Here is a 26,265-nt window from a genome sequence, read left to right as displayed (position 1 = left end):
AACGCCTTCATTCTGGAAGCCCATTGACACGCAACTTTGCTCGCTTTGCGTAACATTTCATACTGAAATTGAACGTACCCATACAAAAGCATACATCGAACAAAGCAGCTCGTTTTCGGTTCTCGCCGTTAAGATATTTTCGAATAGAGTTAACATATTGCTTTCTCCCAAGCAAGGTCAAGATAACCATTACAACAACATAGATTTTACTTTCTACACCTCGTTGTTAAGGTATGAATTGTCCATTAAAGCAAAATAAAATTTAATGTAAATCGCCATTTGAATGTACATTATGTGTTTGATATTGTAAAAATATTTCGAAATATCGCAAAACTAAAGTGCTAAATATAATAACTTTTTGTCTCTTTATTTCATTTTATGTGCTGAACACAATGTTCACGACAGACTGCAAACGACATCTGTCAAATATTAAAATACACACATTAATCACAGCGATAAAAGTTTCGGGACGCTTTTAGCATTTTCATATCGGAATCTATGTAAATATTGCATTATAAAAGGTTGAGGAAGGAACTAAAATAATGAATTTATTCATTGTGAATGACGCATAGAAGGATGAAAAAAGCAGACCCCACAATAAGAAGGCATTTCAAAGCGTAACGAAAGTGAACAAATTTATATTGGTTTTGTGACAATATTCTTAATATAGACAACTTTAGCTTACTTTTTAAATATTCTTAATATTGAATTTGTTTAGTATGAATTATTAAATCATTCATTGTGAAAGTTTATATAATGGAAGCTACTGGAGATCAGTTAATTTTGGCCACAGGTGGCTATGACCATTCAATCAAACTCTGGCAAGCACATACCGGCCACTGTATACATTCAATGCGCTTTGTGGACACCTCAGTAAGTTCAGGAATATATATATGTATGTTTTAGCCGTTATTATCTATGTATTCTTACACACTGGTTAGAGGGGCGTTTAGCGTTTAACAAATGTAATATCCTATATTTTTTTGCAGCAAGTTAACGCACTTGACCGAACCCCTGATAAAACTCGTTTGGCTGCTTGTGGTTACCAATGTATACGCCTATATGACATGGAGACTAGTTGCACAACCCCTGTCATAAACTTTGAAGGTGTTCAAAAAAATGTAACACGCTTGGGTTTTCAAGAGGATGGTAAATGGATGTTCACTGCTGGAGAAGACCACCGTGTTCGCATATGGGATATGCTGTCACCTCAACCACACTGCTCACGTGTTTTCGACTGTCAAGCCCCCGTTAACGCCGCGTGCTTGCATCCAAATCAAGTTGAAATCGCAATGGGTTCTCAAAATGGTGGGGTATATTTATGGGATGTTAAATCTGAAGTACACGATCAACTTATACCTGAAGTCGATGCATCCATACAGGATGTGGCAATCTCACCTGATGGACAATATATGGCAGCGGTGAACAATAAAGGGAACTGTTATATTTGGTCTCTAAGCTCGTCGCCAAACCAACAATTGAGTACACTTAGTCCTAAATTAAAAATAGCTGCGCATAAACGTTATGTCCTGCGCTGTAAATTTAGTCCAGACTCACGACTGCTAATAACTACTTCAGGCGATGGAACTGCAAGAATATGGGAGACTGAACATTTTACAATGTGGCGTGAATTGAGCGTGGAAAATTATTGGGTGTGGGATGCAGCGTTCAGTGCCGACTCCAAATATGTATTCACCGCGTCATCGGATGGAATAGCTCGCTTATGGAAGCTACAAACGAAAAACGCGGAACGAAAGTATACGGGTCACACCAAAGCCATTACAGCTTTGTCATTTAAAGATGAGATCGTCTCAGAATAACAGGAAGTGAAGGGGAGTGAAACAAGCGGCACGTATGAAGCAAGAAATCAATATAATCGCCGCAAAGAAAAGCGAAGTAGTCGAAGTAGTGGAATATGTTGCTTATTCACTGCCTACGTTAACGGTATTTGAAACTCAAATATATACAAAAATAAGAAAACATGTTTCATATAGTATATTATGAATGTGATTCGATGTTTTCAATTGCAACATTTTTCCCTCAGTTTTATTATTGGCTGCACCGTATTTTTATACATAACAATGTTTTTCTCCTATTTTATTGAAAATGCATAGACAACAAACTAAAATCTAAATCAATACCTAATTAAGTTAAATTTAATAATATTTATAAAACGTGGTGAGGCATAGAAATAAAATCTTTAATATTTAATAAAATGTTTAATACAAATTGGTAATTTGTTTACGTGATGTATTGAAAATCGGAACCAATTTAAAATTTTGCACCTAACTACTATTTAAAGAATATTATTAAAAATATTTATTCAACATATGGAATGTCTTTAGCTACGTTCCACTCTTTTATCGGATCTGGGTCGTCGCCAAGATTGTAGCCCAAAAAGCAAGTAACATCGGTCGGTTTACAGGTTGGATTGAGCAATAACATAACTTGATTGATTGGAGTTGAAGGACGAAATGGTTTATGCGGCGACATGGTAACAGCTGTTGGTGGCAACAAGCGCACTTTGCACGGCTGAAAAGAGCAACATTACTTCATTTATTGGCATATATCTTTAGTAGTATTTAGCTAACCTTATGTACACTGGCATCAAATTTAAAATTGTGGATAGGTAATTTACTTTTGTTGCTCACGGAGATAACTATTACTGATGTTTCCTTACTGGGGCGATCTTTAGTAAAAGTCAACATTACCTTTACATCGTCATCGTCCCACAGTACGCGATCATCAGGAGCAGGCTCTACCTTATCCAAATCTATCTCAATATCAGCTAAAGCTATTGTTTGACATATGTTGGGCGATTCCTCTTTAATATTTTCAATATTAACAGTTTTTGAAATCTCGGAATCTAATGCCTCAGCATCGACACCTTCATATTTCGACGACATTATTAAAGCATCACCTTTCGCAGAGCTTTCGTTAAATATTTCCTCTCCAGCATTTTTCTGTTCGGTTAAATTTTCACATTTTTTTTGCAGATCTTTTAAATGTAATAAAGGAATCGATTTGCATTTTAATTTTTCCTCAGCCAAGGCATTTAAAGTTTGTTTCTCTGGAGTTCTGAAAAAATTCATATTTTTATCATTTACATTTAATGTAAAATTATACCTGGTTTGTGGTTTTTTATATTTTAAAATATATTTGTTTGCTTACTTTTTAAAGCTGTATACTCGTTCTAAGTCCCGCAAAGACGCTTGAAAAAGATCTTCACTCAATTTGTCAATAGTGGACATTTTTCGATAAGAATTTGTCTCTGTTTCAATATCTGCATCATGCAAGGCACTAGACACATCCGCTTTGGCACTAGATACAGGTGTAGGTTCTAAGATATTACTGCTAAAAACATCATTGACGTTTTCAGCTTTTGCCGTTATATCACTACTTAACGTAGAGTCAATATCTAATAGTGAATCTAAATCCTCAAGTGGATTTGAGATAATAGCTTCCCCTTTTCTCTCGTTGGAATTGCCAGTTGCACCAAACATTTCCAGGTCAACAATTGATGAAAATGTAGCAGCAGTTGATGAGGATGCAATCTCATTTGATTCTTCTCCAAATAAATCTGACAGCAGGTCAGTATTTCCAGATTTCAAGGTTTTCTCTGAGGCGTCTTTTGGAACTCTTACATCAGCTGTACTGTCCAACAAAACACTGGTTGACTGATTTTTCCTTGGCGTTCCTACCAAAGTCTTGAATCGCTTTATAACATTTTGTAAGGTGTCATTGATTTCTACAGCTTCAACTATATAAACATAAAAAAAAATTATAAAATCTTTCTGATATTTAAATAAAAAATAATTACCAATTAAGGATTCGTCGCAGTTTTCCAATAACGTAGGTAATCGCTCAATTGTGGGTTTATACTTTTTGCATGAGTGGTACAATTCTCGCATTACCGACATACTTTCACTCTGCTCGTCGACTTCTTTTCCTTCCGATTCACACATATTTAGCATTTCTACTAACAGTTCGACGGTGTTTGTAACTTCTTGTAAAAAGTTTTTATGTTGTATCATAAAATCCATTCGACGGGCATCCTTGTAAAGTAAAAGCAAAAACAGTCATACATGTATTTCGAATGTAAAAAAAAAAACTACACCCAACTCGTTTTTTACACGGATTTGAAGTTACACGGTTAAAAAAAAAATTTTTTTCTAAAAACTTTTTAATCTAGTACGGTTTCAAAATCGCTGTTTTGTAATTATATTTGTTTTAACCACTCGTGGCAACATTGCTGAAAGTAACATGCATAGTAGTAACTGGGAAATCCCCTTATTCGATAACCCTTAACTACACATTCTGTTTGCATGAATTTAAATGTATTACGTATCTACCGTGTAAAAAAAAAAAGAGTTGAGTGTACTTCAAAACTTACTTGTTTCACTCGATTTTGTATTAATAAATTTGCTTTTTTATAATTCTCGGGGTCTTTACTGTTAATGAGCATGGATAACATTTTTTCGTCAATGCCGAGCGTACTTTCACGCTTAGACTCTACAACCGGTGTAGTTGCTGGATCCATTTGGCATTCTAAGCAGAGCTTTTTATAAACTTCTTGTATTTTGACTTTTTGAGGATACTCCGCTGTCCATAATAACAGACACTCAATGATCCTCTTTTTAATAGCTGCTGGTGTTTCACCGCCTTGAAATTTTTTTGAAACAAGATAAACGAGTTCATTAAGAAAGCGGAACTTAGCGACTTCGGCCTGAAATTCTGTACCACATTTACTCATACATTCCTCTAGTAACTAAAACACATTTAATAATTATTAACTATTCCAATGTAAGTACATAATACGAACATTTATCGCCCTTGTGGACTCAGTGATATCTTTGGATCGAACTTTCATCATAATCATTTTTAGCGCTTTGTCTACGAGTGTTGGGTTACTCCGCACGACCATACAAAACATCTGTGAACTTAGTTCATCTATATTTTCGCGACTGGGGTTTGTCGCTCGATCTTTTTGTGGAGATATACAAACAATTATTAATATTTACTTTCTATCTTCACTCAAATTAGCTACATATATATCTTTCATGATAACTCACCTAACATTTCTTCCATAATATTTTCGTTAGTAGTCATATTAACTAATTAAATACTTCTTTTAAACCCTTTGAATTATTTCAGCCTTTATTTTTGCAATGTCTCTTATTCTTGCCGATTTTTGTAATGAATTTTTGACATTTCTTACTGTGACCGAGCATTATATGTATAGCAACTTTCTTTGAACACACCTATCACATTGACATTTATTCAATCGATACAAAAGAAAATATAATATATATTGCGGAAGATATATACTAAATTCATGAATATACATTTTACAAGCTATACTAAATTTGTTTTAATGTGAAGGTCAAAGAGAATAATATGTGAAGTTATTAGATCCAAATTAAAATTGGTTGGACTTTATGGAACTATTTTCCGTTTGGTGAAAGTTACGAAAATTGCAATTTAGTCTCTGCAACTTACATTTGTTTCAATCTATGGGTGCATTTACGAGTCGACAGAATGGTGCAGTGGAAGAGGCAGAGCAACGTAATTCAACTCATGCCTACAAATATCCTCCTCGATCGGGTAACTTTTTTGGGAGCCACTTTATCATGGGAGGAGAACGCTTCGACACACCCCAACCAGAGTCTTATTTGTTTGGCGAAAACGCCGATTTGAATTTTCTTGGCAGTCGTCCCACAGCATTTCCTTATCCCCCTCCTCAAGCCAGCGAGCCAACTAAAACTCTGAAAAGCCTAGTAAATATACGTAAAGAGTCTGTCCGTTTTGTACGAGTTTCACCCGAAAAAAAAGAAATAGTATCCGCCAACACACACATAGATAATATTGATGGTAATATTATCACTAACGAACTTGGTGGTTGTGGTGATGGTTCGACGCAACCCGGAGCTTTCTCTTATAATATCGAGTTCACTTTTGATTCGGACGCCAAATGCGCCATAACAATTTATTACTTTTGTACTGAGGAAGTAAGCCCTAGTGGCGTAACACTTGTGCCACGGGATGGACTAACGTCCGAAACGTACCACTATGAAAAAGGTATAAACCAATTCTTCTCTCAAACGAGTCACACCTTCAATCCGCAATTAATTCCTGAGGATGACTTTGTCTACAATCAGACAAAAGAACAATATCCTGTTGCTATACACTGCGTAGTAGAGGAAGGTAATGAAGACTGTCGGCAATCGCATACAACCATATGCGTTATTGATCACCATCCTGAAACAAACAGTTATGTATTAAGAGCTCTTAAACAAAAAATTTTCGTTGATGGCCTTTGTTACCTACTTCAAGAAATATATGGTATCGAAAACAAAGTAAGTGAATTTTAATGACTAAGTTTCACAAATTTCTGATAATTTACTTTATTTTAGGCTGTTAACAAAAGTTCCATCGATGAAGAAATCGATGACCATGGAAGTGAATGTGTTATTTGCATGAGTGAGACACGTGACACTCTTATACTACCTTGTAGACATTTATGTTTATGTAATTCTTGTGCGGATTCATTACGTTATCAAGCGAATAACTGCCCTATTTGCCGTGCTCCTTTCCGAGCACTTCTTCAGATACGTGCAGTTCAAAAAGGAGTAACCTCTCACACTTTGCATCAAAATACACCCACCTCGGCACCAGGAGAACCAGCTCCATGTGATCAACACATACCGCCCGGCTACATTCCAGTATCACTTATAGAAGCACTCAATGGACCGCCACAGTTTGTGGGTCGACCGCGTCCGAATGACGGCGATATGGCTGATGGGGTAGCTCTCACCGCTTCGATGGTAGCTGAGAATCATAAGGCAACTTCTCCTTTAAAACCCAACCAACGACGTTCTAAAATCAAGAAAAATGTGTCAACTTCTACAAACACGAGTGAAGTGGGTACAATTACAGCTACAGGTAGCACAGCCAATCCTACCCTCTCTGTAGTAGAAATAACAAATGAGAGTAAAGTGTGTAGCTCAGCAAATACAGGATTTGGAGCAGCAGCACAGAGAAAAATACTTCCGGCCGATATAGAAACACAGACGAACTCTAGCAATTCCCAAGATAAAATACACATTGTCAATGAACGTCAGAGTTTAAAGGTGCCAAAAATGAAACGCACTTCAAATTCTAATAGCGCAAATTCTTCGCCATCGCAAAATGAACTTGACACCGATGACAGCGAAAATGAGAAATTATCGCCTCTACTAACCCCTGATAATAAATCCAAATCTGCGAATATTACGCGAAACAAAGAAGTAATTGGAATTAATAATGACAGTGATAATGAGGTTGCTGATGTATTGGAAATGAAATCTACCACTTCATTGAAAAAGAGCGTGACAAGCGGCAATGCTGAGACTGCGGTCACCAATGCAGATGACTCGGACTATTACACACCCGAAGACACACAGAACTCCATTTTAAGTCCCTTATGTCCTGAAAGAGAACGCGAACGACCCAAAAGTGGAGACAAGTTGGGTAGTCTAAAAGGAAACGCAGGGAGTTTTAAAGGCACCAGTAGCTTAGCCAAAAAAAATCTTCATAAAAAATCAACGTCAGTTGGTAACATAGTTGGTCCAGGCAACACCACAGCCAACTCTGGCATACCTATTACTATAGCTGGCGATATGAAGAGCAATGTGAGCTCTCTACCAGGTATGCATTTGCCGGCATTCCTATATATTTAATTGAATTTTCCACATAATTACTTTTTTTTACGCAGACATGTTAGATAATCCGATAAGCGTGAATACAGCATCTACACGCAGTTCTAGTGACAGCTATTCGTCGAGTTCGTCAACAAAGCAGCTACTAAGCTCGAATCCAGCGAATACGGCAGCTAATATAATAGTTGATGATAAGACTGCTTTACAAAACGCAGTTAATGTTTAAGTGATTGAAAGCGTGCTATAAGCCACTTCGTATTTAATATATTTATGTCGTACAATACATATACACTATATTGGAGAAGGGAATATCGATTTTTATTTAAACGGCATATACTCTTCAAAAGCTAACCTAAACTAATTGATTCTTATAATAGTGTTCTGACTTATTGGTTTTAACCGTTTTTTACGCATTGCTTTTTCTCAGTATGAAACTTTAAATTTTTCATTCTTTTAATTATTACACTTCGAGATTATGCCATCTGATAAACGGATTTTATTTCAAGGTGTATTGGACATGAACTTTTTTTTTATATTTTTTCCTTATTCGTCATTGTTGGTCTCCTCCGAAACTTCACCACCATTTGCATTCAAATTAGAACTCTCAGGCTCATTTGTTGCTCTGCTATTGTTGTCATTGTTTATATTTTCTGTTTGGTTGGTATTATTGCTTCCTTCAGAGTTAAGGATACGTTCGCGATTTCGCAGAGAATGAATACAGGCCAACAGTCGTATCATAAAAGCCGCTGGTACTGTGATAGTATCTTTAGTTTGCTCCAACATTATTGCATTACGTTTCATGAGCTAAAGAATTTTTTTTTTGTATTCATTTCACTAACTTATTTTACAGTAATAATTAATTAAATATATTATACGTACATCTTCAGCTTCCGCCTCATCGAAATTGACATGCTCCAACGAGGGAGCCCATATTTTTACATCATAATCTATGCCGGAGCTCGCTAAATAGGGCAGCTCAGGATGAGGTTGTAAGCAGTTCACAACATGTTGATCACCTTGCATTAACATGACTAGTTTCCCGGTGCGTCGGTCCCATGTAAATATATGTCCGCAATCCGATCCCGACATAACATAATTATTACCCCAAAAGTTTGCTTCCTTAATCATGGTACGTGCATTCCTATGCCCAACAAACTTCATACGCAGATAATCGAAAAGTCGCTTGTCGAGTTCCGCAAGTTCTTCGTTCAGAGTATCCGCTTCATCGTCACGGAACTGTATGGCTTGCTGACCAACACTGCTAAGATTAGGCGTGTCGGTAATGGACGTATTTGTCGGTTCTACTGGAGCATCTGTGTTATTTCCTTCTGTAGGTCGACTAATATTATTGACTACAACCGTTGTGGAGATAGGTTGAGTTGAAATCACCTGCGTTTGAGGCATTGTATTATTTAAGTTAATAGTACGAGAGTTGTGTAAACGACTAGCAACTCTACGCCAATAAGCGCCTGAAGTAGATGGTGTCGAATCTAAAGAAACAAAAGAAAAATAATGTTGTTTTATCAATAAATATTCTTTCAGTTGTATTGCTTGTACCGTCCGACGTTTCCCTTGCCACTGCAGCCAAAAGCGTCGCTTGATTTTCACGATTAAGCTCTTGTGCTTGGCCGGAAAGACCCATTCGTGTTCGTGGATCGTTAAGCATACGGGATATAACCTCTGTCATCCGACTCATTATGTTCGCTTGCAATTGCGGACGCACCTGCCCAATTTCCACTCGGCCTCTCGGGTAGTTCTCGGGACGCGCGTCCGGTCCTGTGTCAGACCAATCACCACGCAAGCGTAATCTTCGCGTAACTTGTTCTGCCGTTAAAGTGGGAGGAGGAGATGATCTGTTGACATCAGCTGTTCGCCCCTTTTCGTACAGCTCATTTACGTCTACACCGTCACGACGCAAATCAAATAGATACAAATACTCGGAAGAGTAACTAACCAGCAGTTCAGACTCTTCGGGGCTGTATCTAACGCAAGTTATGCGATATTGTCGATTCGTCATCATGGGAATTGGATAGGCTTTAATCGGCTTAGTATGCCTCTCAGTAGTGGGGATAGAGCTATCGCTAAAGTCAATGACCGACAGGTAACGTCGATCATAGACTCGTACAATCGCATCGGAACTACCGACTGCTACATAGTAGTTACTGATGGGCGACAAATCCATGGCATTAACCGCTGATGGGCTGAATATAAGTATATTATCTTTGCAGCATGTCTTATGACAACTCGATATCTGACGTAAATCGAAAAGACGAACTGTACCATCCTCCCCGCAACTTAAAAATGACCTTGGCTCTGAAGGTATGGTTAGTACTTCATATGTTGTACCACTTTTGTGACAATTAAAAAAACTCAATTTAGCCTCATTCTCACTATGTTCATATAAGGGCTGCATAGGAGCAGTCTCTATCGTAGAATCAGCGCCTGGGATCACAGTGTTCACACTATTTAATAACGTTGTATGCTGCCGACGCACATATGGAGCTAACAACTCGGTATGTAACACAATGCCATCTCCAGAACACGATACTATCGAATGACCATTCGACTGTGGCATAAACCGTGCACTAAAAATATTTGCCCTGTGAGCCGTTTTATATTTCAATAATACCTCTTGACTGTGCGGGTTCGTTATAGCAATGCACTGATCATCGCTACCCGACAACAAATATTCACCCGAGCTGCTCCAACTAACAGTGTTCACACAGCCAGAGTGCACATGTAAACGGCTCATCAAACCCAAACGCTGCACATAGTCCAGCGAGTCTGAAAGGTTGGATAATTTTAGGAAGTTTGGCTAATAGAATTAATTATTAATATTTATATACCTTTGGTACTCGCAATATAGTTATGAGTGGCAGTTCGTGTTGAATTTAAACTTTGATTATTATAAACACTTCTAAAGACGCTGGTCTTGTTCAACCGATCGCGAGACATTCTATGTAGCGTCGCCAAATTCACGTTGCGTGTACGTTTTAGTTATGTAGGCACTTCTTGGAGAAAGAGATGGGCTATAAAGATCCTTAAAGCAATAGAACCGTACGATAACTTAGAGGATTAGTAGAAATCTATTGTTATCGTACTTTACCAACTTTTATTGTAGCACTATAGTCTTCTTAATAAATGTGTACATACATATGTAAGTAAGTGCCTATGTTATATTCACACTTTTCAAATAAGGTGCAAATGACGCTACGAACAATCTACACTAGACCTTATCTTTTGCTATAAACAAAAACTGTGACTAGGAAAATACTATATATTTGTATATATTCACTTATGTATGGAAATATATAGAAATTGAAGAAATAAGATAATCAAATATTGCATATTTCTATATGCATACATACCAAAATGTGCACACTTACATATGTACGTATACGCTCACATTTAATGGGAAACATTTTTTTTCGAGCGTTGTTTATTAAATGGAATTTAACTTATTGTGACCAAACGACTTTAATAGTTTGTTTAATTCGAATATTTAAAATATGGCTTTACAAACTTACTTACATACATATTAATGTTTGAATGTATATATGGAAATATATGTAAGATTAATCAATAAAAGAAAGTTCCGTGACTGTATAATGCAATATAATTCAAAAATTGTTCTACATAATCTAGATGAGTTGGAAATGCCTTATCTTGAAAAAAAAGGAAGCCTCTTAGTATTTATTATTCATGAAAAACTTTGAAAGACACCTGTAAAGAGCGTTTCTACGTATCGGCTACACTAAATGTACTTGTTTATATATGTATATATAGTACTTATGTACATTATAACAATTGACGACAAAAATGTGAAATAGCTTCCTGCTCTTTTAATAACCAAACTTGCAGATCTGTATAGATGTATTCACCCGGGTAAATATTTCAAGACCAATCACTATACACACATACAATACTTATAATTTTGAACGTTTATGTCCTTCACTATTTTTAATTATTTCACCCTTAAATAATTTAAATAATCTTTTATAACAAATTATATATAAATTACTACACTCGAAATTTGATTTTCACTCTATCGTCATTACAAAAAAATCCGTTGTTTATAAAGATTTGATAGTTCAAACGTCCGCAATGACTACAGCAAATTCTTGTCAAGGTTTTTATTAATTTTCACATTGTACGTTTTTATAAGAATTTTAGTAGAAAAAAATCGAATAGTTAAAATATGACTTAATATTTCAATATTTTGTCACTTTTCGCAGCAATTGACCTGCTCTTAGCACATCGCAGTATATTTCCCAAATATTGTGCTATTCGTATTTCTTTCCCCAGTCCCAGAAATTACCAAATTGTATAAATTTTTTCTTTGTTTTTATCGCTCCTTGTCATTTCGTGCAAATGCCTCTTCTTATTACTTCCACACACTACATGCAAACAAGCTTATTTTTAAGTATTTGCTTCTCCATTTTCTATTTATCCTACTGATTTAAAATTTTTGTTTACATCGCTCTTTCGCATTCGTTTGCCATTTTTATTTTGCTAACGTCATTTGGTTACTAATAAATATTGCTAAATATAAGAAAATGGGCAACCCTATAAATTTTGCTTATATCCTCTAGGCATATTCGTTAATAAAACAACATTTGTTTTATTATATGTTATTACATCTGAGCTTCTCTCTTGTCACTTTTGTAATTATTAAAGCATGAGCTGCAATTATGCGGATAATCTGTCACCATATGGTAATAAAGGTATTTTGGGTATACCGGAGGTAAGTCTGAATTGCATTAAAAATACATTTTCACAATTCTCATTAATTAAAGTAGGAATTCGATAGTGCAGAATCGGTGGAGAGAAAATGTGAAGAATTAGTGGACTGGATTCTGGCGGCGAGAGGGCGCGTAGTGGTGCACACAGGAGCAGGCATAAGCACCAGTGCTGGTATCCCCGATTTTCGGTAAGGCGATCAAAAATTTCATTTTTTCATTTGCATTTCAAAACCACATTTTTGCAGTGGGCCAAAAGGAGTATGGACCTTAGAAGAAAAAGGTGAAAAGCCTAAAATAAATGTATCGTTCGAAGATGCCATTCCTACAAAAACACATATGGCGTTGAAATCATTGAGCGAACAGGGTTTTGTGCGATTTGTGATTAGCCAAAATATCGATGGACTTCATTTGAAGTCGGGTTTCTCACGCCAGAACTTAGCCGAACTTCATGGCAATATGTTTATAGAACAATGTAGTAAATGTAGGCGGCAGTTTGTACGGTCGACTGCAGCGAAAACAGTGGGCCAGAAGCCATGTGGTGGGATGTGTCGATCAGGCGAATTTGGTCAAGCACGTTCATGTCGTGGTGGCTTGCTTTTGGATAATGTTCTTGACTGGGAGGCCGATCTTCCAGAACGCGACTTAGATATGGCTTTCATGCATTCCACGTAAGTCATTAGTTCAAACAGTAAAAATACATAATAACTGGATATGTCGTTCAAGTCTAGCCGATGTAAATATAGCACTGGGCACAACTCTACAAATCATACCAAGTGGGAACTTGCCACTGAAAAATAAGAAATACGGTGGCAAAGTAATTATATGCAATCTTCAACCTACTAAACATGTGTGTAAATATATATAAAACGTATTATTTTGTTTTATTCTATAATTAAATATTTAATTTTAGGACAAAAAGGCTGATCTAATAATATCTACCTATGTGGATGACGTTTTGGAGAAAGTATGTAAACGTTTAGGTATCGAAATACCCAGTTATAATGCTTCAGAAGACCCCACCAAAGCTCCAACTGCCCTAAACTCTGAGTGGACTATACCGGCACATACGGTCAAAGAGTTGGAAAAAGAATACAATGCAAAATTAAAAACTTTTAAATCGCAACAGAAGCAGAGTACTGACCTTCATAAATCCATAACGAAAGAGATGAAAAATAAAAAGCGCAAGCACGAAAATTAATGATGCTCTTTGTCTATTATAAGAACATTTTAAGCCGAAACCATGCTAAACTTACAGCCCAGCTTACTCATCCAAATGCATTTATGCATTTAATAATAACTGCTAAAGCATTCGAATATAGTGTATAAAACCTTCAGATAATGTAAGCAAAAATCATTGTAACACTATTTTGTCGAATATCTACCCCTGGAATCAGTTAAGATATGCATTTTTAGATGTTTTAATATACAATTTTTTACTTTAATCTCTCGCTTCAATTTGTGTACAAAAATCATAATACATAAAAACATTAAATGTCATTTAAAAATAGTATTATTACAAATATAAATATCGGCATATTGCCAAATATAAAATGTTACTCTTAAAATACAATAAAAAATAAATTTATAAAATATCTTTTGCGCAATTCTTATTTATAATTTTAGTCTTAATAGAGAAAATGAAAATATATAGTCGCCTTATTCGATTATTACGAACATCAATTGTAGTGTATAAAAATAATGTCAAGAATATCAATACAGGTGGTCTCCATTGTATGTGAGAAGTGTGGAGGTTAAGGTAAATGCGCATCTGAGGGAAATTACTCTGCATCTAAACTTCTTTTAGCTCAACTGAGTACCGTTATTTTTTGTACTTCCATCACTGGTTGTACTCGAACTTTTTTATTTAATTGCATATTGTCCGAATGTCGATTGAAACATCAAAATATCGCTTAACAACTACTTATTTGATTAACAACTCTACAAAAATTGAATTCCGCTACTTTATTCTGTTTTATTGGTTATACAGGATGTGTATGTATGTATATGTATGGATATTTGTATTTGTTATTTTGCATTTCTAATTCGATAATAATATAGCTTTGCAGCATATTAATTTATAAAATATCCACTTTTCTTTAGGTTCATGTTATATATTTAGAAGAATACTTGTAGATATCTATGCTTGATTATCGTTAAAATTCTCCTTATTTGATTCATGAAGACTTTAGAATTAGATTTTCTATGGCTAAAACTGCGCGAGTAGCACCTACAATGTACTCTATTTTATGCATGATTTCAGGTTCGCGAAACAAACAGCATAACTTGAAAACAACGTCGAAGAAGGCATTTAAAAATATGCATGTATTCATACATACATAAGCATACCACAGTATGCACAAACACCGTATATATGTTTATACATTTCCAATTTTATGAATCCAATATGTTCTTCCGGTTTTAGTAAGTGCATTCGACTCGTGTGCACCGTGGTTATTTACTACTAATAAAAAGAAATGAATTTTCACTTTTTGGCAATTGAACTAAGATTTAAGATATATGTATATAATTCAACTATTTCATTCAGTATTTTTATTATTCATTTATCTTTATTTTGAAAATCATTGCTTATTTTTACGCTTAGTTTTCTTATCTATCATAGTCCAACAATTATTGATTAAATACCAAATATGGGTGCTCCAAAGGCTACGGAAACGCTATACAAGCGCATCTACAATATGGAATTATAGTATTTTTTATGATTTATCTTGTGCATGCACTCGGACGCTCGAGTTTGATTGAATTTGCATTGCCTTGCATTTGACTTTCTTTCCAAGTATTTTGCAAATTTTACCGCTATGTATAACTGATCTATCCGAAATTGATGAAATGCAATTTTTACATATTTTTTTAAGCATATATGTATGAGTTTTTGTTTATTATATTTAAATGATTTCTTATTCAATAATTTAGTAAATATTATTTATATGTATATATATATATAAATAATTCCCGTTTAGAACAGTAAAACGATTTTATGGTAAGAACTTTTGGTGTTGCTTCTCCAATTTTATTCGATACTTAATGTTAATTTTACGAGTAGATATCATTTATAAATAAAAAACTACTTGCATACATATATGTACAAATAAATCAAAAATTTCAACAAAATTTAAATTAATTAGAAATTCTTTAAAATAGCTCACATATTATATACTACTTTGTATATTAAATATGTACAAAAAAAAGAGAAAAAATTACAAAATATAATAAACATCGCCGTAGGCGTATTTAATCTTTTGTAAGTATGATCACCGTAGACTTAACTTAATATATTTCATATGTTTATAAACTCTTTAAGTGTAAAGGAGTGCACCTCCATGGGTGTGCGCATTTTATAATGAAATTGTGTATTTATAATTAATTAAAAATCGGTATGAATAAAACTAAACATGGTTTGAAATGGCAATATGTGCATAAAATAAAAATCTAAAAATATATATGTAACCTCTCAATGCTGGTGAAGTTATCGCTGCAATTATAAAAATCAAATTTGGAACCCGATCATTTCTCCCTTTTAAAAATATAGTTTTTTTACGAGTATTTTCTATGTGCTACACAAATGGCAACTTGAAATTGCTCAGCACCAACGTGACGAAGCAATTAAACAGTAAAGTACGCGTTCAAAGAACACAAATAGGACGCAATATAAGTATATAAAAGCAATCATTGCAACTCAATATTTCTATCCCACACCAACTGTTTAAAAATAAGGAAGTGGGAACCAAGTAAAGCACTAGCGCGTGAATTTCTGTCTACTGCCGCTTTGTCAATTCTTGCAAACTCCGGCGGTATTCACTGGTGTTGCAGCAATTGGTGTTGCGCCGTTCGGCAGCTTAACGCTATTAAGACTATTGCTGCTGATATTCGCCAAATTATTATACTTCGTTGTGCCAGATGTCTTCAGTAGAATAATCTTCTGATTCAAATTGCTCGCGTTGTTGTGATGTTGAAGTGGTTGCTGCTGTTGTAGATGGTGTGCTTGTTGGTGCAACAGTGTGCTATTGCCATGATTGATCAAATGTGAAGCAGCGTTCGTTACTGTGTGTAGAATATTGCTTTGATTGCTGCCACCAGTTGCTATTAAATTTACTCCAACCCCACTCGTTGTCAGTTTTTTTGTTAAACCCAACGACGTACTAGATGCTGTATTTCCTAATTGATGCGTTGGTGCAGGTGTTATTGTTACGGTACTAGGAGCTAGTGCATTCATAGCTGCGGTTTGTGTTGATGCAGCTAACGAGGATGCTGGCACGATTGTTGTCACACCGTTTTCATGTTGTATGGTATTGTTATTGTAGATTGCACGAGATGTAGTTAATGTCGCTGATGTTGCCTTGTTGTGAGAATTTCCTACTGATATGGCAGATATTGTAGCGGGGGTGACTGGAGAGATTTTTAAGGATGGTGTAGCCGAACCAATACGCGAGACCTTAAATAAATATTTTATATTTATTTTGAGTTATTTGATTTTTTCCTGTACCAAATAATTTATACATACATTAGTTGCTGATTGTTGTTGTTGAAAATGTTGCTGCATAGCCCCAGCACTGGAATTTGCCATCATAGCCAAATGTTGTTTGCGATTCTGCAATAATTTTGCAGCTACCTCATTACCAGTAAGCATTAAATTTTGTGGCTGACCATGTATCTGGACGCCACTTGCCAAAAACATCGTATGCACATTGCCTATTGCTGCACGAGCTGCCAGTTTTTTCTCTGTATCCTCCTGCTAAACACATATTTTTAATATATGTACATATTTTACTTAATGAAAAATTATTATAATATTCGAAATGGAACTTACCAGAGGACTTGCCGATTTTCTATCCTGTAGATTTTCGTCGAATCCGGAATCAGAGGAATTGTCACTAAACTTTGGTGCAGTCGAGGATGATGAGGAAGAAGCAGCCGAAGAGTTGGAGCATGTGGATGATGGTGACGAACCGACGGGATAGTATTGCGTACTCTGCTGATTGTGCCCGCCCGTTATTGGTTTTGAGACCACATATGATTTTGTCACGTTTCGCATTACTGGTTTTATATCTTGGAAATCGCCAGCCTTAATACGCTCCACAGTCGCTGACGAGACTGGTGAGGCTGTGGACGTAACACCAATTTTTTCCAAAGAATGCTTGAAAATTTTTCCCGCCTTTATTTTATGTAAAAGCCTATTGCCCCCGATTATATTTGTTGTTGGTAAGGGTGGTGAAATTGTAGTAACCTTGGCAGTTGAATGCCTTGGCATTTGCGCACTCACAGATGTTGCATTGGAAGAAGAAATGCTCGATATGGCAGATACATTTGTGGTATTTATTGCAAGCGGTAATGATGTGGAAACGACAATATTTGAGTTGCTTCCAATCGATATTGCTGACGAATGCGGTGTTGAGCCACTGTGATTTGCAATGTGTGTGGTGCTTTTAATTATAACGGGAGTGTTTGTTGATACTGCCAGAGATTCAGTCTTATTTGGGGAATTTGTAATATTATTATTAACAGCGAGATCCACTTGAGGAAAACTTTCCGACTGTCGTTTGAAGAACAAATGATGCTTCTTCAATACTGGTGTACGATTGGTTTTTATTGCATTCACTGGATTGGGCAACGGAGGTGGACAGACGCTAGCCACCGATGGCGTAGATAATTGAACTACGGCTGGCATTGTAGCGATGATTGTCTTTTGCAAAGTAGATGACAGTTCCTCATTGGTCGATGACTTGGTCTCAGTATGCAAAATTTGCGAGCGTTTATGTTCCGCGCAGACTTCAAATTTTTCAACATCGAGTAGTATTGCTCCAGCTAACGATGGGCACACATACATCATGCCACAGCAAGTCTTACGTTCTTGCCATTCCGTTTCATCAAAGAATTGTGTTTTATCACTGACCAGTTTTAATGTAGACCGATTTCTAATAGGAGGCATACATTTACGTCGTTTGCTTCCTGTTTTTAGAGGACTCTTACAGCGATTATTGGAAACATTACTAATATTGGTTGCCCTTCGGGAGGCACGGTTTGCAGATGCACGGGTTTGGGTTTGAAATTGCACTGTTGAATTATTTACGTTTACATTTCCTCGTTTCGAATCGTAAACATCACCGCCTTCGCCGATATCTTCATAGTCGCTATCCATTGAATCAAGTGTTGCAGAAAACAAATGTTGGTCCTTCCAGGTTTTTAACTCAGGGACAGAAGATCGTCTACATTCATCAGTTTTCCTTTCGGAGCAGGCGCCGGCGCCTAATTTGCTTTTTTTACTCTTTTTAAATATTTTGGAAAATTTTTCGGAAATGAGTGACTTTGAATTGGGTGCTCGTCGAGAATTTGTATTATTACTTGAAGCACTATGCGCTGTAGCTTCCGAATCGTCGCGACTTTTTTTGTGTTTTGAGATGGATTTTGTTCCGGGTCCCGCACGAGCGTCAACCACCTATAATAATTAATTTTAGATAAACAATTACATATACTGATTAATCAAAAAGAAAATACGTAATTTTTAGTTATATATATTAAACTTACATGTCCCCAATGTCGGGTGCTGCCTCCTGGAAGCCGTTTAAAACGTTTCACCAGCAAAACACATGCATTGCAAATTTCTCCATGACGAGGATATTTCAAGTTGAAACATTTCATTGAGTCCTGTTCGTATTTACGTGAGTCAGTAAAACGTGAACTACTCGACTTTGCACGACAAATGCAACATCCTTCAGCCGAGCGATAAACTCGTGGTTTGTGAAACGAGAACATTTTATTATATACTTTCCGATTTTTTTGTCTTTCTTTAATTTTATTGGACTTTCTTATTTTAACCTTCCGATATGATTTACAAGTTGATTTTACGATGTTTTCGATATCTTTGAGTTACATCTTTTCGCAAAATTTCTTACCTGAAAAAAAATTTAATATATATACACATATTAGCATTGTTTTATATTTGAAATACAGAAAACGGTGGTATTCTAGTTCAGAATATATTTTTGAACTCTCTATTAATGGCTTAGAGAAATTTCTTAATAACTTTTTAAATGCATGGGTAGCAAAACAAGTAGGGATACTTTCAATAATAAACTTTTTACAATTTGATTTAATACAAAAAAGTTATCATTTAGTTGTCATTCGCTTTTGAATTTGAATATGAAATCGCAGCTTTGTTTTGATTTGTGCCGTTTGTTGTCAAGGTGTAAAAAACTTGAGAGCACAATTTGCAAAAAGTGTTGACGCAATCAAGCTTTTATCTCTCTCTCATTCATGCATTTATTTCCTTTTCAGCTCTCCTTAAGAAACTGTTGAGCTATTTGTCTCTTTTGCTCTTTTAAAACACACAATACAAATTGTAAATGAAAATGTATACCAGTTAATAAAACATCTAATCCAGCTATATAACATTTTGATCACAAAATCACATTCTTTATTTGTCACAATTTTCGTGGGGAATTCTAATAATTTTTTTACCTATTTCTATTACTAGTATTCTACCGACTGATATCGACAACAAGTAGCTCAATAAAACTAACAGTCTTCGTTGACAATTTAATAATTTTAAATTTAGCATTTTTGCAATGTTTATATACATTCAAACATGTATGTTCTATATGCACATAGATATTTCTATTCTATTCACAAGTAATTAACATTCACAGACATGCGTGCACTATGTTAGATTAAATAGTAGTTGAGCACTAACAGTGTTATATTCTCTTGCCTTTTCGTTTTACTATGCATACACACCATGGATGTCATTAAATTGAGTATTTTGTCCAACTTTTCTCTTGGATCACTTGTCTCTTGCTGTAATTGTCAGTTCTTAAGTTAAGATGTTTAAAATTAGCCCCAATGCATGAAAAGGTAGTAATGCAAGAAGTGAAAAACGGTGCAACACAAGAGTGGCAAGTAACATGGTTGAAAAACGAAAAGCTGGTTTTCTGTCCATACGTTCATGAGAATGCATACTTAAGGTTGTATGTATATAAACTCACAAATATCTGCAGCAGAAAAAATGAGAACCTAACAGGGTTAGGGAATGAACAAATTGATGTAATATGAATTTCACCGTAAAATATATACATATACCTATGCATATTTAAAATATATGTTCGCTTCAAAATCAAAATATCGCGACAGGTACTAAACATTTTTCCCAATATATACCTATTCTTTTATTTAACGGCTTCTAAAATAGTTATTAACACACAATTATGAATTGCCATGACTAAAATTGGATTTTCCCTAGTTTCCACAAAAATGCATAAAATACTGCACACACAAACTACGTACCGTATTACTCAAATTAACTATTTTTCAGAAATTGTCTACAATTTTAGTATTTTTATAATTATCACTTTAAGTAAAAAGTAATAGTAACTATTTTAAAACGAACAAGAAATTCACATCCGAACACCACAGCTACTAAGAAAAACTGAATTTCATAAACTACTCGTATATTTGCATCTATACGCAAGTTCACTTCTGCTTCGACACTTTTGTCCGTCCAATAATTCTCCACATTATTACCGCCGTTTCAGACTGTTGCGGCGGTTGCGGACCCAAGAAAACGAAATACACAAAAATTCGAAAAGTCACACAAAGAGGAATGTATGAATATGAAACGCGTAAAAAGAATAGAAGAAACGCGCGCACTCACACCACGGCCACTGTTACGCGACGGTCAAGTAGATATACATATACGAATATCCGGAAACAACAAAATACTTCAAATAAATTCACTATATACTTACGCATATGTTATAAAGAGTTATAAGAGTAAAAACTGAAATGAAGGCAAATTTATCACAAAAGCGAACAACTGACAGTATTATTTACTATAGAAAGACGTACTCTTTTTTGATTAGTGTCTAAATTATGAACAGATTTAAATACATGCATATGTAATTGGTACTTTGTTGTCGCGTGTGTAAAGTTGAGTTGGCATATTTAACAAAGGAAACTGAGGAAAATACGCGACCAACTCAATTTTATGTATCATATACGATTTTACGGGGTCAGTAAAAAATGTCAGAATCGTGTGTGAAAAAGCACGAAACATTACCGTTTCTTTTCGACTTTTTCGCATTCGCTTTTAACAAGTTTTATTTTCTGCTTACACCAGAGAATGGAATAACAAGAAATGAAACTGATAAGCAGCTGTTCAGGGAGAGTTTGGGGTCGTTCTCTCTCTTCCTCGGCAGAGAAGATAAAGAAACGAAAATGGTAAACATAACAAAACAATGAAATAATGTACTGCCGAGCAAAGAAGCAATATCAATTCTCATTGAAAGATACACTACCAATACGAGTACGTGATTACAGTGCCGTAGCCGTACCAGAATTCTCTCTATTAAGCATTAACAACGCAGACTCAACTTTAGCTTTGTACTCACTCACTTCAGTGGGAAAACGTAAACGTATATAGACAACTTCTGGGCTATGGGGGGTTTTCACTTCTCCAATGCCATACTTTCTTCAAATATATACATTTGTAGGCATATCCACGTACACACACATATATCTTTTACACTTCCCTACAACCATCCGTACATTTTGTATCACTATTTGTGTAAATGTAATGCAATCTTTCATTCCCTGACATTTATATATATATATTATTGGAGAGATTATGTGTATACAAACGAATCAGAAAATGGCGCAAAAACGAGCACATGTGTATGTACATTTGTCGGGCTTAGATGACATGAAGTCAAAACAAGTTAATCGGTTTCTCTTTTGCAAGTATTTATTATTCTCGCATACATATCCGCATGATTACCTGTTTTTTTATATACATGAATCGTATTTAAAATACACATATGTATGTATGTATGTATGTCCATTTATACAGATTGTAGCAATCAACAGCCTTCAATTAAATTTTCACATTGGCGTTTATTTTTTTGCATCTGAACTAAGAAGGAAGCTGCCGTGGTGACACCTTTTAGGAACAAATGCTCAAAAACATAATCAACAGTAGCCCTCAATATATTTTTATGCATATGCGGTCTTCTACTCATTTCAAGTATTTAAACATACATATGTGGGTATGTGTATTACATTCTAATAAGAGTATAACATTTTAATTTCTATGTTTAAAGTAGGTATACTCTCAACCGCAATGGTAGTGGAGTTGTACCCTTAAGGACTAACACTACAACCAAACCCACAACAGTAAGGTATACGTAACACGACTGAACCCGGATTTACATATGTACATATATCAGATAAAGGACTGTTAACTATGCAGAATTCCTTAAAATTATTATCGCAAGGTTTTCACCATTGACAATTGCAACCACTAAAATAGCAGACCCGGCTATCTTGAAAAGAAGCTTTAGATAAGTCGATTACTATTTCTGTTTATATTCTTTTCTCTTAGTATAGACATACATATGTACATATTTATTTGCCTGCAAAATATTTACCTCACAACAATACAATATTTATGTATATTCTCGCAGCCGCGCTCTACACTCTGTTTTCGTGCGCGCTCATTGACATTTTGTTTTCTCTTTCTTTTTTTTTTATCGGTTTTCGCATTTGTTTTTGTCCATTCTATTGTGGCTTTTGACGACAATTCTCTTGGTATGGACATTTATTAAAGTGTCTCCCTTCAATCCCATTCGTATTTTTTCTACTGTTTCTACCATATCAAATGTAATTGGCACGGATTTTTAGTGTGCAATTTACCTATTCATTTCTTCACTTTGTTTTGTTTGGCTCGTGTTCATTCTCTGCAGCTGCATGCAAAAACTGTACTTGCGACGATTCACGACCGACCAACTATTGCGCACAACCCAAAGCGGAACAAATACTAAGCTTTACTACTACACAAATACATGTAAACATCGTTTGCCCGTTGAGGTGTCCATTTGTATTGTATTTGATATGAAATTCTGGTCATTTATGCACACATTTGTCCGTTAAGTGAAATAACGGAAAACACACAAAATGCTAATCAATACGTCAAGGGGAACTTTAAAGTTATACATTTTTGCATTTAACCTGAATGAATTTAAACATTCAACTGTGTTTGCAATAGTAGCAGTTTTGATTGTTAGTTAGCCCGATGTTTTCGTTTTTAGGCCAAAGTATTGTTTTACTTTCTCTTCTTCTTTCAATAGTGTTGCCAACCTTCCTAATAATGCACAACATTCGCGTTGTAACAACTGAAATATTCAAATATTCAACTGAAAATTGTATTTCGCACTTTTATCAAATACCAAATTCCAGGTGATATTGATAAAATACCAAATACCTACAACAAATTTAAAAACATTATTTAAAAGAAATAATCTTCACCACCAATGGGTATAAAAAAAAACATTTTGTCAATGAACCACTTATAACATGTCACAATGTCATTTTAACAGCAGGAAATGTGGACATGTATTCATATGTTATTGATTAAATATTTGGATACGCACGAATATCATGTCGAGTCTAACGGCAACACTGCCAGTAACAAACGGCCCTGGCACTTTCCAGTTTTGCGACAAGCATACATACACAGGTGCATATTAACAATCGGCCTACAACAATCACCATTAAGTTGGTGAGTTACACATAGTTTACTTTTGTTTGCACAATGCGCATGTATAACTATTGAATGCAAATTTGTAATAAAAAAAGTAAAAGCTACTTCTCAGCGAACTTAATATAACGATTATGCACTTAGTTAACTTTAACAACCGCTTTTATGAGCACGTCAAACAAATATCAACATATGTATCTCTAAACGCACATTGTCACACAAGTTCGTTGAAACATACACATATTGACTAGCATATTAAGCGTAGTCTGACACATGCACATCAAAAAATTAAACTCAAATTCAGTTGATTACAATTTTCAACAGGCAAACGTGGGTAGGTACATAACAACCCAACAAACGAGTCTGTCAATGAGAAGCATTTAACACGGGGCTCTCTGTATCCAACTAGTGTTGACGCCAATACTACTAAATATGTATTAAATAACAAGCGACTATGAAGAGCGAGTGGAAACGTAAGATTGAAAATCACATTGAAAGTGTGGACAACACAGCTAAATTGTTTGCTATATACTAGAACTAAGCCTCTTTGAAAGAAAACTAAACCGGCTGTAATGCATAATATTTGCAGAACTTACAAATTGCATTTTGTTTAAGTTTTGTATAGTGACTTAGAAATTATTAAGCCACGCATTTATATACATATAGTATATGTGTATGTATTTGCGAATAAACAAGGCAACGTATTCTTACGTTTTCTACACACCCACCTGTACGTACGTAGAAGCAAGCTCTGTTATACACACTTTTATATATCTAAGTTTATATACATATATCTATAAGGGTGCTCAGTAGGGCGGGTGTATATAATAAAAATAAAACATTTGGATGCATTTTTTCGTAAAAAATACGTGTATGTGCATATTCGGTAATTTTTTAAATTTTAGATAATCTTAAAAATATCTAAGGAGTAAAAATAACTTCTGCTTTAATTCGCATTTATAATTAAAAGCAACGCTAAGGTACATCCAGTAAAATGACGAGACACTTGGATTTAGCTTTAAATGTACCCCGGGATTGCCGAAAATAATAACTTAAATTACACCAAAAACGAAAGTCTGTGCAATAATAAAAGTATTTCAACACATAATTTGGCCATTAACCACAAAATAAAAATCTCACCTGTAACACGAAATCAATTTTTGGTTTTGGAACTTGTTATTTTATTATTATAACTGATTAAATGTTCGCTATTTCAATTTCAGTTCTTTTAAAACACTTTATAATAAAATTTGTACATGTACTTTTTGTCATCAAAATTGAAAATTAGATATACAAATTACACCCATACGCGTCCAACACGGAATTACTGCCGTTTCTGATGGAATTCACTACGGAATGAATTTTTAAAATGGTCTGCGCACTCAATACAGAGTATATACTCTGCTCAATGCATATTCACTTTTCTGTTGATTTTCGTATCACTTTTGGTTTGTTTCTACATTTGGTTGGATTCTTTTATTTCTTGTTTATCAGCTGTTGCCTATCTACCGCAATCTCTATTTGTTTCTTTTCTTATTGCTTTCCTTTACTACTACTTTGTCGCATACGTTCTTTAGTTCATTTCTACATTTGTTGGGATTTTCTTTTCGCGTACTCGAGAATGATAGCTAGATAATAGCGAGAACAATAATTCATTTCGCTAGTATTGTTATTTCTCGTTCTTGGTTTTTGTTTTCATTTCTTTTCGCTATGGTCTAATTATGTATTTATAGGTAACTTGTTTTGGGCGAAATTCAATGACGCCTATCAATGAAATATAACGTTTTTAAGTCAATTAATAATAAAATAATAATTAAATTTTATTAAATTGTCCCATTTACTCATGATTTTGCTGCTATATTGAAAGCAGATTAATAGCGGGATTCCTTAAAGCTTTGTGTTCTCTGCCGTAACCAGTCTCTCGTCTATATTTGAGGTATTTTAAGTTAAAATCTCAATATGTGAATAGATACTATTCACTAAACAGTCTCTAGCGTTAGTCTCAAAATATTGCCTCAAATTTGAGACCTGGTAGTTAGCGGGTCACAAAAATAAAAAGAACTCTTGTCTGCCATTTTGAATATACTGAATAGAGATCATCATAGATATKAATCGATGGTCGTTTTTTTTATATTTTGTAAGCAGCTCAAACACGGAAAGATTAAAAATAAATAAATTTTATATAAATTTCGTAAATATTATGAAAAAAAGTGAAAATATATTTACATTTTTATTATTTATTTGACTATGTTATAGAAAATTTAATATTTGTTAAAAACATCTC

The 26,265-nt window shown here is 34.9% G+C and overlaps 6 protein-coding genes across 24 annotated transcripts; 3 read left to right on the top strand and 3 right to left on the bottom strand.

Moving 5' to 3' along the window:
* The first annotated feature begins 603 nt into the window (after window positions 1-603).
* LOC108971382 (protein LST8 homolog) lies at window positions 604-1,838 on the top strand. Its single transcript, XM_018937410.1, has 2 exons — window positions 604-873; window positions 990-1,838. Exons 1-2 carry the CDS (start codon window positions 757-759, stop codon window positions 1,818-1,820), a joined length of 948 nt encoding a protein of 315 aa, XP_018792955.1. The 5' UTR covers window positions 604-756; the 3' UTR covers window positions 1,821-1,838.
* Window positions 1,839-1,989: 151 nt separating this feature from the next.
* On the bottom strand, window positions 1,990-5,196 carry LOC108971381 (ADP-ribosylation factor-binding protein GGA3). The gene is made up of 7 exons (XM_018937409.1): window positions 5,073-5,196; window positions 4,823-4,983; window positions 4,394-4,768; window positions 3,821-4,055; window positions 3,172-3,760; window positions 2,592-3,078; window positions 1,990-2,532 (listed from the first exon to the last, which is right to left on the bottom strand). The coding sequence occupies exons 1-7, from the start codon at window positions 5,107-5,109 to the stop codon at window positions 2,320-2,322; spliced, it is 2,097 nt and encodes a 698-aa protein (XP_018792954.1). The 5' UTR covers window positions 5,110-5,196; the 3' UTR covers window positions 1,990-2,319.
* Window positions 5,197-5,274: 78 nt separating this feature from the next.
* Window positions 5,275-8,006, top strand: LOC108971378 (probable E3 ubiquitin-protein ligase MGRN1). Its single transcript, XM_018937391.1, has 3 exons — window positions 5,275-6,356; window positions 6,414-7,686; window positions 7,754-8,006. Exons 1-3 carry the CDS (start codon window positions 5,514-5,516, stop codon window positions 7,921-7,923), a joined length of 2,286 nt encoding a protein of 761 aa, XP_018792936.1. The 5' UTR covers window positions 5,275-5,513; the 3' UTR covers window positions 7,924-8,006.
* Window positions 7,994-12,100, bottom strand: LOC108971379 (DDB1- and CUL4-associated factor 6-like). Of its 16 annotated transcripts, none has more exons than XM_018937394.1 (5): window positions 12,016-12,100; window positions 10,544-10,797; window positions 9,255-10,481; window positions 8,577-9,187; window positions 7,994-8,501 (listed from the first exon to the last, which is right to left on the bottom strand). In XM_018937394.1, exons 2-5 carry the CDS (start codon window positions 10,650-10,652, stop codon window positions 8,241-8,243), a joined length of 2,208 nt encoding a protein of 735 aa, XP_018792939.1. In that variant the 5' UTR covers window positions 10,653-10,797; window positions 12,016-12,100; the 3' UTR covers window positions 7,994-8,240. The 16 variants fall into 16 exon arrangements, with proteins under 16 accessions (XP_018792939.1, XP_018792946.1, XP_018792943.1 ...); XM_018937401.1 differs by having other exon boundaries at window positions 10,544-10,737; window positions 12,016-12,091; XM_018937398.1 differs by having other exon boundaries at window positions 10,544-10,737; window positions 11,941-12,024.
* Window positions 12,101-12,302: 202 nt separating this feature from the next.
* Window positions 12,303-13,920, top strand: LOC108971358 (NAD-dependent protein deacetylase Sirt6). Its single transcript, XM_018937357.1, has 5 exons — window positions 12,303-12,441; window positions 12,497-12,627; window positions 12,685-13,107; window positions 13,163-13,286; window positions 13,350-13,920. The coding sequence occupies exons 1-5, from the start codon at window positions 12,376-12,378 to the stop codon at window positions 13,635-13,637; spliced, it is 1,032 nt and encodes a 343-aa protein (XP_018792902.1). The 5' UTR covers window positions 12,303-12,375; the 3' UTR covers window positions 13,638-13,920.
* A 1,890-nt stretch (window positions 13,921-15,810) lies between these two features.
* On the bottom strand, window positions 15,811-25,728 carry LOC108971357 (factor-induced gene 2 protein). Of its 4 annotated transcripts, none has more exons than XM_018937356.1 (5): window positions 25,122-25,728; window positions 18,980-19,347; window positions 17,265-18,890; window positions 16,959-17,186; window positions 15,811-16,889 (listed from the first exon to the last, which is right to left on the bottom strand). In XM_018937356.1, exons 2-5 carry the CDS (start codon window positions 19,205-19,207, stop codon window positions 16,227-16,229), a joined length of 2,745 nt encoding a protein of 914 aa, XP_018792901.1. In that variant the 5' UTR covers window positions 19,208-19,347; window positions 25,122-25,728; the 3' UTR covers window positions 15,811-16,226. The 4 variants fall into 4 exon arrangements, with proteins under 4 accessions (XP_018792901.1, XP_018792900.1, XP_018792898.1 ...); XM_018937353.1 differs by having other exon boundaries at window positions 16,227-16,889; window positions 16,959-17,189; window positions 25,122-25,726; XM_018937354.1 differs by lacking the exon at window positions 25,122-25,728 and adding an exon at window positions 20,735-20,968 and having other exon boundaries at window positions 16,227-16,889; window positions 16,959-17,189.
* Window positions 25,729-26,265: the final 537 nt, after the last annotated feature.

Source organism: Bactrocera latifrons, unplaced genomic scaffold (genome assembly GCF_001853355.1).
Source record: "Bactrocera latifrons isolate USDA-ARS-PBARC rearing strain unplaced genomic scaffold, ASM185335v1 scaffold_34, whole genome shotgun sequence".
Taxonomy (NCBI): Eukaryota; Metazoa; Arthropoda; class Insecta; order Diptera; family Tephritidae; genus Bactrocera; species Bactrocera latifrons.
This window is presented reverse-complemented; position numbering and strand designations above follow the sequence as displayed.

Coding starts and splice junctions, on each gene's coding strand:
- LOC108971382 (XM_018937410.1), top strand. CDS start 757: ATGGAAGCTACTGGAGATCAGTTAATTTTGGCCACAGGTGGCTATGAC. Junction 874..989: donor TGCGCTTTGTGGACACCTCA/GTAAGTTCAGGA, acceptor ATTTTTTTGCAG/CAAGTTAACGCACTTGACCG.
- LOC108971381 (XM_018937409.1), bottom strand. CDS start 5,109: ATGACTACTAACGAAAATATTATGGAAGAAATGTTAG. Junction 3,761..3,820: donor CTGCGACGAATCCTTAATTG/GTAATTATTTTT, acceptor ATGTTTATATAG/TTGAAGCTGTAGAAATCAAT. Junction 3,079..3,171: donor CGAGTATACAGCTTTAAAAA/GTAAGCAAACAA, acceptor GAATTTTTTCAG/AACTCCAGAGAAACAAACTT.
- LOC108971378 (XM_018937391.1), top strand. CDS start 5,514: ATGGGTGCATTTACGAGTCGACAGAATGGTGCAGTGGAAGAGGCAGAG. Junction 6,357..6,413: donor TATATGGTATCGAAAACAAA/GTAAGTGAATTT, acceptor ACTTTATTTTAG/GCTGTTAACAAAAGTTCCAT. Junction 7,687..7,753: donor CAATGTGAGCTCTCTACCAG/GTATGCATTTGC, acceptor TTTTTTACGCAG/ACATGTTAGATAATCCGATA.
- LOC108971379 (XM_018937394.1), bottom strand. CDS start 10,652: ATGTCTCGCGATCGGTTGAACAAGACCAGCGTCTTTAGAAGTGTTTAT. Junction 10,482..10,543: donor CTATATTGCGAGTACCAAAG/GTATATAAATAT, acceptor CCAACCTTTCAG/ACTCGCTGGACTATGTGCAG. Junction 8,502..8,576: donor ATGAGGCGGAAGCTGAAGAT/GTACGTATAATA, acceptor AAAATTCTTTAG/CTCATGAAACGTAATGCAAT.
- LOC108971358 (XM_018937357.1), top strand. CDS start 12,376: ATGAGCTGCAATTATGCGGATAATCTGTCACCATATGGTAATAAAGGT. Junction 12,442..12,496: donor GTATTTTGGGTATACCGGAG/GTAAGTCTGAAT, acceptor TAATTAAAGTAG/GAATTCGATAGTGCAGAATC. Junction 13,108..13,162: donor ATGGCTTTCATGCATTCCAC/GTAAGTCATTAG, acceptor ATGTCGTTCAAG/TCTAGCCGATGTAAATATAG.
- LOC108971357 (XM_018937353.1), bottom strand. CDS start 19,207: ATGTTCTCGTTTCACAAACCACGAGTTTATCGCTCGGCTGAAGGATGT. Junction 18,891..18,979: donor GCACCCGACATTGGGGACAT/GTAAGTTTAATA, acceptor TAATTATTATAG/GTGGTTGACGCTCGTGCGGG. Junction 17,190..17,264: donor GAAAATCGGCAAGTCCTCTG/GTAAGTTCCATT, acceptor ATATGTGTTTAG/CAGGAGGATACAGAGAAAAA.